The 16,097-nt window shown below is 41.8% G+C and overlaps 2 protein-coding genes across 3 annotated transcripts in view; one reads left to right on the top strand and one right to left on the bottom strand.

Moving 5' to 3' along the window:
- Positions 1–16,097, top strand: part of CCDC146 (coiled-coil domain containing 146) — a 60,086-nt gene that overhangs the window by 39,155 nt on the left and 4,834 nt on the right. Inside the window, exons 10-16 of the mRNA XM_035126590.2 lie at positions 1,443–1,629; positions 5,570–5,665; positions 7,647–7,817; positions 8,275–8,363; positions 8,457–8,621; positions 9,632–9,856; positions 11,712–11,940. Coding sequence (XP_034982481.1) covers positions 1,443–1,629; positions 5,570–5,665; positions 7,647–7,817; positions 8,275–8,363; positions 8,457–8,621; positions 9,632–9,856; positions 11,712–11,940 — 1,162 coding nt within the window. The remainder of the gene's footprint in view (positions 1–1,442; positions 1,630–5,569; positions 5,666–7,646; positions 7,818–8,274; positions 8,364–8,456; positions 8,622–9,631; positions 9,857–11,711; positions 11,941–16,097) is intronic.
- The window catches only part of GSAP (gamma-secretase activating protein), a 62,629-nt gene continuing 54,345 nt past the window's right edge, over positions 7,814–16,097 (bottom strand). For both annotated transcript variants that reach the window (XM_035126593.2, XM_035126595.2), the window contains one exon: positions 7,814–8,280. In XM_035126593.2, the coding sequence (XP_034982484.1) occupies positions 8,186–8,280 (95 nt within the window). In that variant the 3' untranslated portion in view covers positions 7,814–8,185. The remainder of the gene's footprint in view (positions 8,281–16,097) is intronic.

The following is a 16,097-nucleotide window of genomic DNA, read 5'->3' as shown; positions in this document are numbered from 1 at the left end:
CAAAAAGGGAGCAAATGGTGTTTTTCCAGCTTATTGCTGTAATAAGCAGCTACAGGGAGCCCTATGGATCTTCAGAAACTTCTCAATGACTCTTAAAGGTGACCCGGAAACTACAACTAATCCAGAATGCGGCAGCTAGACTGGTGACTAGACTGGTGACTGGGAGCAGCCGCCGAGACCAAATAACACCGGTCCTGAAAGACCTACATTGGCTCCCAGTACGTTTCCGAGCACAATTCAAAGTGTTGGTGTTGACCTTTAAAGCCCTAAACGGCCTCGGTCCGGTATACCTGAAGGAGCGTCTCCACCCCCATCGTTCTGCCCGGACACTGAGGTCCAGCTCCGGGGGCCTTCTGGCGGTTCCCTCGCTACGAGAAGCCAAGTTACAGGGAACCAGGCAGAGGGCCTTCTTGGTAGTGGCACCCACCCTGTGGAATGCCCTCCCACTAGAGGTCAAAGAGAACAACAATTACCAGATCTTTAGAAGGCATCTCAAGGCAGCCCTGTTTAGGGAAGCTTTTAATGTTTGATGGATTTCTGTATTTTAGAATTTCTGTTTTGTTGGAAGCCACCCAGAGTGGCTGGGGGAACCCGGCCAGATGGGCGGGGTACAAATAATAAATTATTATTATTATTATTATATCAGCAGATCAGCTTATTTGTCAGATGATAATATGGTCAAGCAAATTAGTAAATACAGTGAGATGATGAACCTACCAATTTTCTAAATTATTCCGTGCATCTGGTGATTTGCAAACTTATTACCTTCAGGAAACAGTTTTCCATTGCAGATCTACTATAGAATCTCTCTGTGTTGCAGAGGATTTCAAGACTGTTTCTGGACCACAAACTCTCAGTAAATATAGAGCAGTGACTAGGTCTGTGGGGGCTTAACTGACATTCTTGGAAAACTGGTAATATGCTCTATAATGCGCCACATTGCAAAGAAAAAGTGGCAATGATGGGCAAGTTGCCTTTCAGGTAGCCTGTCTGCCATGGATGATCTTCTCATTGAGAAACTCCCTAGGAATCCCAAGGGATCACGTGGCATGGTTGGAAAACATTAATCTCCATAAGGCTTTTGGTTTTGTTGCAACAGACTGGCATAGCTTCTTTTGTGGAACAAAAAATGCTGTAACGCTGGTAAAGTTGAATCAGTGTCCTTGAAAGTGATTGCTGGTTTCATATTTTGACTGCTGCCCAACAAAAGTTTTTACTCCCATTGTTCTTAACTGTATTTTTGTTTATTCCTATAAATGTTACATCAAGATGCACTCAGGGCAGCTCACAAGAGTTTAAAATACTTTGCAAAAAAAATAACAAAACAAATCACAGCATTATAAATAGCAGGAATTCAGTGGTTTTGTTTATACCTATTCCTTGCCCAGTTTTATTTTTCCTTTCTTTTGTTCATTTTGTTTCCTTTCTGTACACTTCTGTAGGGCTATCTTAGAAATGGGTTCTCGTAACTGTATTACGACAAAGCAAAAACTGCAAGACACTTTGAGTCGGATGCAAAGAGAGAGAGAGAAAGATTTCAGAAATTTTAAAAAGATGGAGATGCAATTGAAGATAGCTCAGGAGGGCTTGGAGCAAATCAGATCCTATCATGAGAGAATCCAATTAGAGGTTTGTATGAATAAGTCAATTAGAGATATTTTTCCTGGTTAAAATTAGCTTGAAAATGTTTCCACAATGCTGTTTTCTCTTTCAGACTGTGCCAGTAATTAATTCGGTTACCTGTTTTAAACATTGGCAAAGAGACATAACTATATTTATTTGGCAGGGAAAGAGACCAAGAATAAACATTAAGAATTTAACAGATGCTAAAGAAAGAGGAGGTTTGGCCTTACTTAATTTCAAACTGTATCATGAAGCAGCATGTTTAACTTGCTTAAAAGAGTGGATAAAATTAAGAAATACTAGATTATTAGACTTGGAACAATTTGACAGAAGATATGGATGGCAATCATATCTGTGGTATGACAAAGTCAATAAAAATAAAGATTTTCTTAATCATTATATAAGTAGGAGTCTGATGGAGGTGTGAAGGAGAACTAAAAGCCTTCTGGAACATAAGACTCCCTTATGGTTATCACCAATGGAGGCCTGTGCACATAAAGAAACAAATATGCAACCCAAATGGGCTTTATATAGAGATTTATTGAGCTTTCAGGATAATGAAGATAATCTCAAAAAATTCAACAAAATACAAAACTTATTGGGTAACTGATTCCAATACCATCAATTAAACAAAATCTATAAAAAAGGATTTAAATAATGGATTTGCTAAATATATTGGACATGATATAGATATGGCTACCTGAGAAAAGCTTTGGAAAACAGGAATGAAATTTACAGCATGTTATGGCCTAAAAGAAAACTATTACAAGATGATATATAGATCTAATCCCAAAGAAGCTAGCTCAAATGTACAAAAATGTATTAAACAAATGTTGGAAATGTAAAGCTTGTGAGGGGTCATTCTATCATACATGGTGAACCTGCAGGAAGGCGAAAGGCCTTTTGGGACATGATATATAATGAAATTAATAAAAGATTTAAAGTGACTTTTCCCGAGAGACCACAATCCTCCCTGCTGGGGAAACTAGACAGTGAAATCCCAAAGAAAGCCTTAACGGTATTTATATGTGACTACAGCTGCAAGCACTGATAAAAGATACACATTTAGAATCTTTTAAAGAGCTCTGGGAACCATTTCTAGTCTAAATAAAAAGTTATTTCCCATATGCAAAGATCCCAGCAGGGTTTGAAGTGTAAGAAAACAGCAAAATATATTAAGAAACCTGTTAGAGAGGATGAAATCAGATAAGACAGAACCTTAAAACGCAGTTGTATGTAATTTGAGTTATAAACATGGGTGATGGGTGAGCAAGAAGTCACTAGTTTTGTTGAATTGGAATACAGTGTAATTGTTGAGTCACAAATGTAACTATTATATATATATATATATATATATATATATATATATATATATATATATATATATATATATATTACAAAAAAGAGAAAATGTTTCTACACACAGGATTGTGTGTGCATAGTGTTGTGGCAGTGTTGGAATACTACAATCATAAACACATCCAGCTTTTGTCAGGTGACATAGAATTCCAGCATGAAGGAAGCCACAACAACAAAGGGCTTGCTATTCTAAAGAATAACAATCAGCAACAGGAAAGAAAAAACAAAAATATTTGTATCAGCAAGCTATCAGCAAAAAGCAAAAAAATATATACCCGTGTATAAGACGACTGGGCATATAAGACGACCCCCAACTTTTCCAGTTAAAATATAGAGTTTGGGAGATACTTGCCGTATAAGACGACCCCCGACTTTTGAGAAGATTTTCCTGGGTTAAAAAGTAGTCTTATACGCAGGAATATACAGTGTGTGTGTGTGTGTGTGTGTGTGTGTGTGTGTGTGTGTGTATCAGCAAGCTATGGCTGTAAAAACTAAAACTAGGGTAACTGAGAATCTGGCTATGTTTGCCTTTGAAGGTTACTGAATGCTGTATTTAGAGGAAGGATATGTTCCTTTTCGAGACAAATAAAACATCCCGTGATAAATCTGTATTCTGCTTTTCACAGTTTCAGACTGTGTCACACACTCCACCCAGCCTAGATTGTACTGTAGTTTGATGCTGCAACCATGCAAATTCCTAAAGGCTGATGCACACCAGATTGGAAGGAAGCATGAGCCTCCCTTTATACCCTGGGAGTCAAGCTGACCCATGAAGTCCTCAGTCAGGGGTCTGCCGCAGACCCCTCAGAGAAGAGCCAGAATACACAGAGGAGCCCCCCCCCCCAACCCCCGGTACCTGGCCCAAGTGTGCTTTTGTGTGCCTGGTTGCGTAGAGAGATGTTCTGTTCCCTCCCACCCCACACTGCTTGCTACTTCAAATTGTGACTTCTCAATAATTATGTAATTGAGAAAAGAGTTACGGTACTACCTTCCCTGGTGACATGGGCCAATCAATAACCTGAAAACCTTAGAGATGTCAAGCTAAGGAAATTACCCATGCTAACAAGGCACATTAAACACTCTAAATGTTAATCCATATATTAGACCTGGAAGAATAGAGTTATAATGTATAACTTTTTTATGTAGTCTAACCAGATAACTCCAGATATTTATGGAGACTCAGCATAAGGTTGACCGAGAAGCTAAGAGGACGGAATGCAGAGGAGAAAGAGCCAGGCTTTATTGTGAGGGTAACATATAGGAAAACTACACAAAACTGATGGCTTTGCTGATTAATTCTTACAGTAATGTCACAACTGCGTCACTAGGTTGTTGGGTTTTTTAAGAACTCTAACACACATCAGTCCCTTTGATGTTATGGCAATGTTCTACCCAATTGCATATAATCTTGTGGGAAGTATTGTATGAATAAGCATTCACAGAATCAGGAAACAGGTTGTGACAGAAGCACTTCCTACAAACCAGCTATTTCACAACAGCATCATGCCAGATTCCCTTGTGAAACTGCTTACTGTGCAGTTGTGCCTTTTCCCAACAACGTGTCAATCCAAGGCAGACAGGGCAACAGGGGTAAAGTGTATTGTGTGGGTCAGTAGCATTTTGGGCTATATGATCTTGCTGCAGTTACGCCAAAAGAACCAACGACAACATTATCAGTGGACATGGAATAATGGGCGAGTGTTAAAATAGTAGCTTTTACAAGACCTCCATATTTTCGCCTATCATGCCTTCCGCTCAGTTGTGTTAAGTAACCCAGGAGCTGCCAGGCATTTTAAAATTATACTGGAAAGCTTTGCTTAACTGTCTAACGGTCTGAAGTTGTTAGGAAAATTGCCCATCTGTAAATATTTCTGTGCATGCAAACTGATGGGCATTCAACAGATAGCAAGTTCCGAAAAATCCGTTTTAGGGCAATCATATTTTTTAAAGTGCCTTAAGGGATGGGGTGTCATGAGTACACTGGTGCCGTGATGTTGCAAGTTGGCATCGCTATAACATGCAAATGCTAGTCTGGCAGCAGCCTCCAAAACTGATACACAATACAGAAATGGGCAGAGAAAGGGTGTGGCATGTTTAGGACACCTAGAACCCATGTCAAAAGGTGTTTCGGCCACCACAGTACAAATTATGCCAACACACATCTGCATGACTTAAGTTTGCTTACAATAGCAGCCCACCATCATTATATATCATACGTCAGCACTGTGATTATTATGGATCAGGTGGTTATTACGGATCAGTTGGCGCTTGTCTCGTGTGTCTTGATATTTAGAGCCCATGGAATCCCACTGAGCTTAACATGTCTACATGGTTCCAGGTTGCAGCTGTAATACCTACATCAACTGCTGTGGTGGTTGTTTTTCTAGCATTGTCCTTTAGCAAGCCATTTAACAAACTTAAAAAATAAATAAATACATGTTCTACAGTTGGAATGTGTACCTACATTCCTAAATCTTAATATTTAATTCAGTTAACGTTTAAGGAAGATGCTAAGTACCACCAATGTTAAAATAGCACCGTTTCCTTCTTTTGTATATGTTAACTGTGGCAGGTTTCCCTTTTTTAGCTAGATGCTGTTCCCAAAGATGATGGGACACTACTAGAAAGACGAAGGGAGCTCCAGAGAGAAGTGGAAATTATTAAGAGAAATCTGGCCCAGGAGGTATGTTATTACCATTACCCATATTTTGTTTTTCTAGTTCTTTTCCATTCTACAAGATTTAAGATACAAGTCCTGCAAAACTCGGTGTCTGTTTAAAACGGGTTGTCCACCTGGCCCCTACCGCCCACTAGTGGGCGTTTCAGGATTCTAGGTGGGCGGTGGGGGGTTCTACGGCACAAGCTGAATCCTCCTTCTATCAAGCACTGATGGGCGGTAAGGAAATTTTACCATCAAGAAAGATGCATTAGTGGGCGGTGGGTATAAAAAGGTTGACTACCCCTGGTTTAAAAGCTCTAATACTGTCATAAGTAGCCATGAAATGGGTAAAAATGTTTTAGTACACACATTGCATCAAACGTGTGATCATCAAAAGAATGTTGTACTGTATGTGTAGTCATTGTGTGTGCCATGCCATTACAAACAGTTGTAGTTCAGGCATTGTATCAGACTCCTTTTCTTCTTTCAGCTGTATGAAAGCATCCAGTGATCTCTTTTTGGCATCTTTGTGATAAATGTGATATAGAGGGAAACTACTGAAATGGAAAAAAAAATCGCTTTTATTCAGTTAAATCTTCATACAGGCATAAAGAATCTAGTCAAGCAACCTTCAACAATTCTACAGTTTTACCCGTACACCCATTCTGCTTACAGCCTGTGGAGTGTTGTGGGTACAGAAGTTTAAATTTGTGTATTCCCGAGTTTGGATGATTTTTTTATCCAGTTCATTTTACCTTCAAGTGCACAATGCTTTACAATGCAATGCTGTAGCAAAAGAAGAAGAAGAAGAACTTATAAAAATGAAATATAGAGTAACAGGAGCATTGCACCATTAATAAACATGGAGTTCATAAATTTTATGCTTATGTAATTTCCAAATCTCCTCACTGAACTGGTGGAACAGTGGCAGTTTTCTCCATTGACACCTATGACCGGTGCAATTTCTTTACCCTCTCTAAGGAGATTTGAAGAGAACACAGGCTGCCATGGTTTCCTTAACACCCTTTAGAGAAGGATACTAGCCAGAGTGGGTATAGGAGTAAAACGAAGTTTATCAAAACCGGCAGGATTGCTGTTTAGGAGTACAAGGGGGCGGCTTACAATTGGCATAGCTGCTTACAATATAGGGCAGGTGTTGTTGTTGCTTTTTGGTGTTGAGTCCTAGATTTGAAAACCTCTCTCTGTGCGTCATTTGTTTGTAAAAAGAATTTGCTTACTGGTTATTAGGTTTAAATGTTGTACTAGTTGCAAAGGTGAGATTCAGCGTGGTGTATAGTCTGATCCTTCCAATATTAATTGCTCAAGTGGTGCCAACTGTCTAGATAGATACCTGTTCTACTATTTTCCAGTTTGTGATGAAAGCATTCATTGGACTCTCTCAGCGCCCATCAGCTGCACTAGCTGTCGGAACTAGCTGGACACTGAGGAGTTGTGGCTGGACACTGAGGAGTGAGCACTAGGAGAAGGGCTTAGGGTTGGAGGTGGACTTGTAATAAGGGATCAGTGATCTGGGGGAGCCTGTGACAGCCAGGACTGGAGTCAGAGTCAGAGGCAGGACTGGAGAGGGAACAATGGGTGCAGGAGGAGTGAGAGAGAGGTCAGGCTGGTCAAGGGTTGCCTTTTCCTAACTTGTAAGTGTACTTTTGACAATAGACTCAGTTCCTCATTCTGGCCATTCATTGCCTGACAGCACCATGGCACTAGCTCAGCCAATTCCACCCAAGTGCTTACCTGCCCCCAGGGGTGCCAACTTGAATAAAATACTGGGGGGGGGCAATAAAGTGTCGTCCCACATAATTGATCACAAAACGGCACATGCACACTTTAATGGCAATGCCCATCAACTGGGGGGCAGCCCCCTCAAATATTTTATTGGGGGGGCCAAAAGGACCCTGGCCCCTAGGAGTTGGCTCCTAGACCTGCCCCACACCTGATGTCCCCATCCCCCGTAACATTAAAATGGCCTTTGGTGTTTTCAATCTAGAAAACATCAACAGATGCTGAAGTACGAATGCTTGAGCAGGGTATTGCCGAAGAAGACCACCTATTTAAGGCCCAGGAACACTACAGAGAGGAAGTAGACAACTTGATACGTTTGACTCAGATCAAGGCTGATGAGAGGGAGCAAAAATCAAAGGATTTTTTAAAATCCCAGGTAAGAAGAACCCAACAGTTTGATACATCCAATATTAGTACTTGCCTAGAATTGCCTGGGGCCGTCAGCTTTCATTTGCCGCTTCTAGCGTCAATACTTTAAGAATTAGAAAATGACACAAAACAGAGTTTCAGATCCAAACCACTGGCAAGGCTATATTTACCTGTGATGCAATTATTCTTCTTCCCCTTCTGCACCCACATCCCATGGGAAGTCACAAGAATTAGGACTGCGTTGTGAAGCTGGGTAAGTTGATTTTTCTTCCAATGCCTGCTCCTACCAAGATGTTGCTGGTTTGAATCGGTGTTATTTATTAGTGGGGTTTACACTTTGTGGGTGGGAAATACCTTTTCGAAGAAATGGCACGTTTACGAGTAGCCTTTGTCTATGTCTTTTTTCAGAAATGCCTTTGCGACGCTTCCAATTACCAGTCTGTTCACTACTATTTCTGTTGCAGGTACGGCTGCATAATGTTAAAGCAGAAATAAAAACAAAAGACTTCGAAGTAAGGGAACATATGAAAAAGCAAAGAGCAATTCAGAGACAGTAAGGAAATTTTGGCAAAGGCCTTCTATAGCAGGAGATAGTTTATGCATTAAAACAAGTAACATCTTTCCCTCTAATATTTTTGGTTTGTAGAATGAAAGAATTTGCTAAAATGTATGACATTGTGCGACATGAGAGAAACAAACTGGTGAACCTTTTGCATTGTGCCCGCCAAAAAACAAATGAAATTAAAGAGAGAGTCAAAATGCTAGATAATGAAAAGGAAATCTTAAGGACCAATGCTGTGATTAAAGAGAGGTGAGCAACCAACTTAATACCGTAATTTATTTGAAGGACAATCATCCTTGTTGTGCTCTAGAACTGGCTTTTATTTTCTCACCATGTGGCAAATCTTATCATTTCTATTTTGATATTTCTTACCTTCTTTCATTATTGATGTGATACAGAAACAAACTTAAGTGCATGTGTCAATTGCTGGATTACAGTAAGTGCTGCAGGCACAAACCATACACATTCAAATGGCATGCGGTGAATTTTTTCATAGGGAAACAATTAGGGCCAGTGGCCTCAGCTTGCGAAGGTCATTGGGGGTGGCAATTTCGTGATGCCCTGGCATTGCGTGTGTGAGCATTGCGCCTTGCTGCCTAAGCCAGATAGTCTGGGAGTTGCCTAAGTCTGGATTCAACCTCATGTTTTTTATGCTGCATGTAGGCCTATGATGAATAACCCATAAATAAACAAAATAAATATAATTTATCTAACAGAACATGTGGCCAGCATGACAAAGCTGCTTCTGGCGAACCAGAGCAGCACACGGAAACGCCGTTTACCTTCCCGCTTGGAGCGGTACCTATTTATCTACTTGCACTTTGACGTGCTTTCGAACTGCTAGGTTGGCAGGAGCAGGGACCGAGCGACGGGAACTCACCCCGTCGCAGGGATTCGAACCGCCAACCTTCTGATCAGCAAGCCCTAGGCTCTGTGGTTTAACCCACAACGCCACCTGCGTCTCTTATCAGAAGTTTAGCTGACTATTATTCATTATACTGTACATATTTTATTTTATTTTATTCTATTTCTACATATTTTATTTCATTTCCCAATCTATTGATAGGGAAGATGAGTTTGTAGAAATTTCAGAGAGATACTACTAAAATGCTTAATATTAATATAATGTTCTTCAGTCTTTCACATATGCTACATAAGTAATCCTTAAGAAATCAGGACTGATTGTGCTGTCTAAGGTCATCTAAAAATGTAACTGTTTCATTCTCCATTTTATCTTCATTTATTTATCTTCCATTCAGAAAATTGCAAAAATACCAGATGAAACATGCAAGTAACATTTCAGTCAAAGACAGCATCCAGTGTGATGTTTGCAAAGTTCATCAAACACTCGTGGAGATGAAAGAAAAACGAGAGCAGCAGTTGATGGACGTTGAAAGACTCACCAACTTGCTCACTCGTATTGAGGATGAAATGGTTCAGTTGCGAAAGAAATATGAAAAGGCCGTTCAGCTTCGAAATGAGAGGTAGGGAGCACAGCAAACTTCAAAACACTTCATAGGTTTGCTAGTATTTAATCTGAATGATAACTTCTTTTGTGGTTATTAATATTGTACATATGGAAGCAAACAGTTAATTAAAAACCCACTCTTGAAATAAAAATTGTCCACCCCAAAAATATGGTTCCAAAGCTTTACTAACAGAACTTGTTCTAAAACAGATACTCAAAATAATACTACATCCAAAATAGTTGCATAATATCATGTGCTTGTCCAAGCACAGGTACAGCATCTTAGAAATATATAACTACGCTAAATTAGAACTGAAAGCAGCTCTGTCTCTTCCACAGCCTGCACTCCAGCCCGAGGCTGTGTTCTCTTAGACCAGGGGTCAGGAAACTTTTTCAGCAGGGGGCCGGTCCACCGTCCCTCAGACCTTGTGGTGGGCCGGACTATACTGTATTTTGAAGAAGAAGAAAATGAACGAATTCCTATGCCCCACAAATAACCCAGAGATCCATTTTAAATAAAAGGACATATTCTACTCATGTAAAAACATGCTGATTCCTGTATTGTCCACAGGCTGGATTGAGAAGTCGATTGGGCCAGATCCAGCCCCCTGGGCCTTAGTTTGCCTACCCATGTCTTAGAGAGAATCATTAGTACACATCCTTCTTTCTACCGAACCAAGGTCAACAAAACAGAGATTTGCAACTGAATAACTTTCTCTTGTGATCTAAGTTAAAAATGTGACAGAGCTGCAGAGATATATCAACAGCTAATAATTAACTTGTTAGGCACTCAGAGAGCTTTCTTGGCTTCAGTGGAATTTTCCAATGTTAAACCTTTAGCAATACACATACAGAGTTATTTTCCACTTCAATGTACAGTTAAATAGTTACACTTAACAACTTTCAAGTTGCTGTGTGTAATTCGTTCTTTTCTCAGTCCTCTATTCCTAATTAGTTTGCCTTCTTACATGGTGGTTATATTTTGCTTGTAAGACTAAAATTTTGAATTGTCCTTTGACTATATTGCTAAAACCACTTAAAGGTAAAGGGACCCCTGACCATTAGGTCCAGTCGCGAACGACTCTGGGGTTGAGGTGCTCATCTCGCTTTACTGGCGGAGGGAGCAGGCAAACACCTTCAGGGTCATGTGGCCAGCATGACTAAGCCGCTTCTGGTGAACCATAGCAGCGCACGGAAACGCCGTTTACCTTCCTGCTGGAAGTAGACCTATTTGTCTACTTGCACTTTGACGTGCTTTCGAACTGCTAGGTTGGCAGGAGCTGGGACCGAGCAACGGGAGCTCACGCCATTGCGGGGATTCGAGCCGCCGACCTTCTGATCGGCAAGCCCTAGGCTCTGTGGTTTAACCCACAGCGCCACCCGCGTCCCAGAACCACTTAGGCAGTCGTTATAGAGCTCCAAACCAAGACAGATACTGAAAGATAACAAGCTGAAATTAGTATCCTCCTTCCTCTTCCTTATTATCACTAACCTAGTTTTGGCCTCAATCCTTTTTTTCTTTCCCATCCCCTTCCCCACACACCTTGCTCTGTCACCTCACACCCAATTACCCTGGCAATCTTCTTTCTGCCCAGGCCCAAGATTCCTCTTAGATGGGCCATCAACCCCTTTTGTCATGTTAATTAATGCCTCTATCCCAGGCTTGGAAAGGAAGCTTAGCCTGTATTTCCCCCCTGGCCTGTAATCTTCTCTTCAATACTCCAAATAATCAAAATCCTACAATTTATTAACTTCTAGGGTTTAGGGACCCCCCCCCTTGTAACAAACACCATGCTTCCTGGATGGACTAGGTGAATAAATTGTGTACTTTACAACCTGCCTATTAAGTCTTCACTTTGGGTTCCTTGTAGTGGAGTTCTGCTCATAGAGCGTGAAGAAGAAGTGTGCATTTTTTATGAAAAGATAAATATTCAGGAAATGATGAGTCGAAATGGTGATACTGAGATTAATGTGATGGATGAAAAGATCCGGTTTCTAAAGCTGAAGCTTACAGAGAAAAAGAGGCAGATTGAGTTGTCACTGAGAATGCTGCCTCTGAAAAGAGGTCTAGATGCAGATCTGGTCGTCCTGCAGATTCAGGTAGGTGTGATAAGAAATATTACCTTTCCATAACCGGATTTCTTATTTTAAGGAGACGGAAAAGAAAGCCAGGACTATGGAAATGTGAGGTCACTGCAGGCACCAGTAGTTGGCCTGTAGTGGAGAACTTTCCATTTTACAATCCTCCTAAATGGCATTAGACCTGATGCAGGAGGCTCCTGGGCCTACAAAATAAGGTCTTAGGATGCTCAAGTGGTAAGCTGGGAGACATGACCAGGCAGCTGGAAATACAATTTTGCACACCTGGAAGCGATGGTGCATGATGACAGCTATGCCAGTGTGTAGAATGGGGTTCTTTAGCAATGGACCACCTGCTGCACTGCTGGCCTGCTGCTATTATACAAATTAAAGTCCCAAGTCTGCTACGGGGAAAAGATGTTCCATGTTGATGTGCAGCTTGTTGTTGTTGTTTAGTCGTTTAGTTGCGTCCGACTCTTCGTGACCCCATGGACCATAGCATGCCAGGCACTCCTGTCTTGCACTGCCTCCCGCAGTTTGGTCAAACTCATGTTCGTAGCTTCGAGAACACTGTCCAACCATCTCGTCCTCTGTCGTCCCCTTCTCCTTGTGCCCTCAATCTTTCCCAACATCAGGGTCTTTTCCAAGGATTCTTCTCTTCTCATGAGGTGGCCAAAGTATTGGAGCCTCAGCTTCAGGATCTGTCCTTCCAGTGAGCACTCAGGGCTGATTTCCTTAAGAATGGATAGGTTTGATCTTCTTGCAGGCCATGGGACTCTCAAGAGTCTCCTCCAGCACCATATGTGCAGCTACTTCCGTTTATTCCAGGGGGTAACATGGCTACCCCTATGGACTCATCGGCATATACAATGTCCCTGGAAAGGAAGAGACCAAGGCAAATAGGAGTGGATGAAGCACCGCATGGGGCTTGGGTGGTGCCATAGCAAGGAAGGACTTGTTGAGACCTCCCACCACCAACAGACTACCCTTCCCCACCCCTTCACTGTAAGAACCAGAACGTCCTTCCCTTTATGTCCAGGCTTAATAATTTCAGTGCTGGAAATAGCAATATGCAAATATTTTGAGATAACTATGGAAGCCCCTGCCTGGAGATGCTATTTGCTGAGTAGCCGCTAACAGCTACTATCCAAAGACACTCACCTGTGGTTATAAGCCTCAGATAATAAGTGGGGATGCACAGTTGTCTTAAAGTGACAGAAGATAATATGAGGTTCCTTTACTCTTAGGGGTATTATGTCCTTTCTTCCTGAGATAACTTAACTTTTGACCCTAAGAGCAAATAGCACCCCCCCCAGCCCTCATAACAGTTTCTGTTCATTCTTATTTGGCCATTTTAACTTTTGACATGTGACTGCTATTATGTTCATAGCACTGAGTTACAGCGCTGGGCTCCACTCATTTTGAGAAATTAGTTTCTTCATATCCCCCGAGGAATGCATAAACAATTTGGATAGCCAGAAAAATGACTGAAAAAATTAGGCTGGTTGGAGGGGGAAGAATCACACTCAACAAATTGGATACCCAGATGAACAGATTTGCATGAGCTAGGTAGATAGGGTAGCTGGCAGGAAGGTTGTTGTGTTGGGGATGTTCATTCCTGTCATGAAATCAAGGCAGCTTCTGTGTGGGCAGCAGAACTAGCAGGATCAGGACCAGCTGCATATTTCAGGAAGCTCTGGGAGGCAGGTGGCTAAAGGACCAAATTTGTCTTATTTTGCTCGTCCATTGTTTGCTGGCCTGGGCTTTTAGGATAAAAGGTGGGGTAGAAATTTGATAAGCAAATCGGCAGGACAGCTAAGAAGGCAGGGTAGACTGGAGACAAATATCTCACATGCCTCAGGTTCAGAAGAGGCTGAGTGTTGTTGGCAAGAGGAGTGAATGGCTGAAATTCATATGTTGATTCAAAAGCTAAGAATTTGGTTGCAGTTTCTAGCTACATTTGTAAGTATGATTACAGAGCAAGGCCATAACCTTAAACACACTTAGGTCAGTCACACTGAACACAGTGGGACTTCCTGCTGAAAGATACACAGTGTGTGTTTACGAAGTCAGTACAACAATATGGTCGCTACGGATAGTGAAAAACATCTTCAGGGTTAGATAGCATTTTGATAAAGCCTTTGCACAATGCATTGTGGTTTTCCTGTACTGTGCTATAACTTGTTGTGGAACTGGTGAGTTTCTGTTCTCATCAACCACAAGAGGGAGGAGGGAGTCTCAAAAAGAGTCTTTACCCTGTTTCTCATATTTTAAGACATACCCATAAAATAAGCCATAGCAGGATTTTTAAGCATTCAAGGAATATAAGCCATACCCCGAAAATAAGACATAGTGATAGGCGCAGCAGCAATGCCGGCCGCGGCAGGAGGAGGAGGAAAAAAATAAGACACCCCTTGAAAATAAGTCATAGTGTGTTTTTTTGAGGAAAAAATAAATATAAGACATGTCTTATAATATGAGAAACACGGTAGTATAAAGATGATTGCTTCATATACAGCACCACAATCAAGCACAGGTTTGCGACTAGCATTTAATGTCCCACGATGTGTACCCTACGCAGCCTCGTGTTTAGAGGGAGGCCAAGACAAAGTAGAGACTGTTGCCTGGGTGAGATTTATTCTATGCTGGCTAAACATCTGCCTTACAACAGATAAAGATCCTCTCCTCAGCAAAGTTTTGTTAGACCCCTTTCCTACCCCAGGGCTACAACAGTTTAACATACAAGGTACAGCAACTTGGGCTGTCAGTGGAACTTTTGCGATCGATGTCCCTACCATCTGCCAAGGCTATAATAAAAAATAGGTTGTGGGATATTGAACGCCAGGAACTAACAGTAGCAGCAGAGAAAACATGTTCCCCTCTTCACTTTCAACTTTCTTGGGCACATGAAATTAACCACAATTATATTGAGTTCTTGTTTAACCCCCAAGAAAGAAGGGCATTTTCGCTGGCCAGGTTCAACTCAAATCCATCAAACCTCCTTTGGGGAAGGTTCTCGGGCATGGTGGAAGGAGAAAGAATTTGCCCATGTGAAGACCACCTGGTGGAAACCCTTACACATATGGTTCTTAAATGTAAACCATATGCTGATCTCCGCCAGCAATTCCTAGACCAACTCTGCATCCCCAAATGGAAACCAGAGTTGGAGGTCATACATTTTCTATTACTGGGGAACGATCAGGAGCTCACCAAGTTAATTGCTAAATATCTCTATTTGGTTTTCTGTCATTGAAACACATTGCACACGTCTGATCTCCCTGGAGACCTAGAGATGTGACAATCGACTGCTTTGCCTCTTTTCTTTTGGCTAATGTTTTGTGCCACTGGGGAAGTGGTAATTCTGTATTGATTTGTTATGGATGTTTGTATGTGATGCCAAAAAAAGGTTTGATGATGATGATGACGATGACGACTAGCATTTAATAATAGCCAAAGTGACAAAACAAGCAACTAGCACATTTCATGCTACTTTTCTGGACATTTAAGAGAGCAAACAAGTGACCAACATAAAGCGTTCAGAGAAAACTTGCTGAAGACTATCACGGAAAGTTCTCCCATTACAAAAGGGCAGGAGGCCTGTATAAGTGTCATGCCAGGGGGTGTTGTGGGCTCTGCAGAGTCCTGCCCTACATCCTCAGAGTGGTGCTGTCATGAATATACACTCAATACTGGTAGCTTGTCCACAGATAGACCAAGGCTAGTGTAAATTTAGCCAGCACTGCAGCAAGGAACCACCAGAGAGGGGGAGCATTCTGTTGCTGCTGACTTACGACTAGGGCTGGTGTCTTCCATTCATTTGAATGGCACTACATAGGAAGATAAGGGACCCAGGTGGCGCTGTGGTTAAACCACTGAGCCTAGGGCTTGCTGATCAGAAGGTCGGCGGTTCGAATCCCTGTGACGGGGTGAGCTCCTGTTGCTTGGTCCCAGCTCCTGCCAACCTAGCAGTTCGAAAGCACGTCAAAATGCAAGTAGATAAATAGGAACTGCTACAGCGGGAAGGTAAACGGCGTTTCCATGTGCTGCTCTGGTTTGCCAGAAGCGGCTTTGTCATGCTGGCCACATGACCTATACGCCGGCTCCCTCGGCCAATAATGCGAGATGAGCGCGCAACCCCAGAGTTGGTCCTTTTACATAGGAAGATGGGAGAAATTCAA

The sequence above is a fragment of the Zootoca vivipara genome, chromosome 10 (genome assembly GCF_963506605.1).
Source record: "Zootoca vivipara chromosome 10, rZooViv1.1, whole genome shotgun sequence".
Lineage (NCBI taxonomy): Eukaryota > Metazoa > Chordata > Lepidosauria > Squamata > Lacertidae > Zootoca > Zootoca vivipara.
The sequence above is the reverse complement of the archived record's forward strand: the minus strand, read 5'-3'. Positions and strand labels throughout refer to the sequence as shown.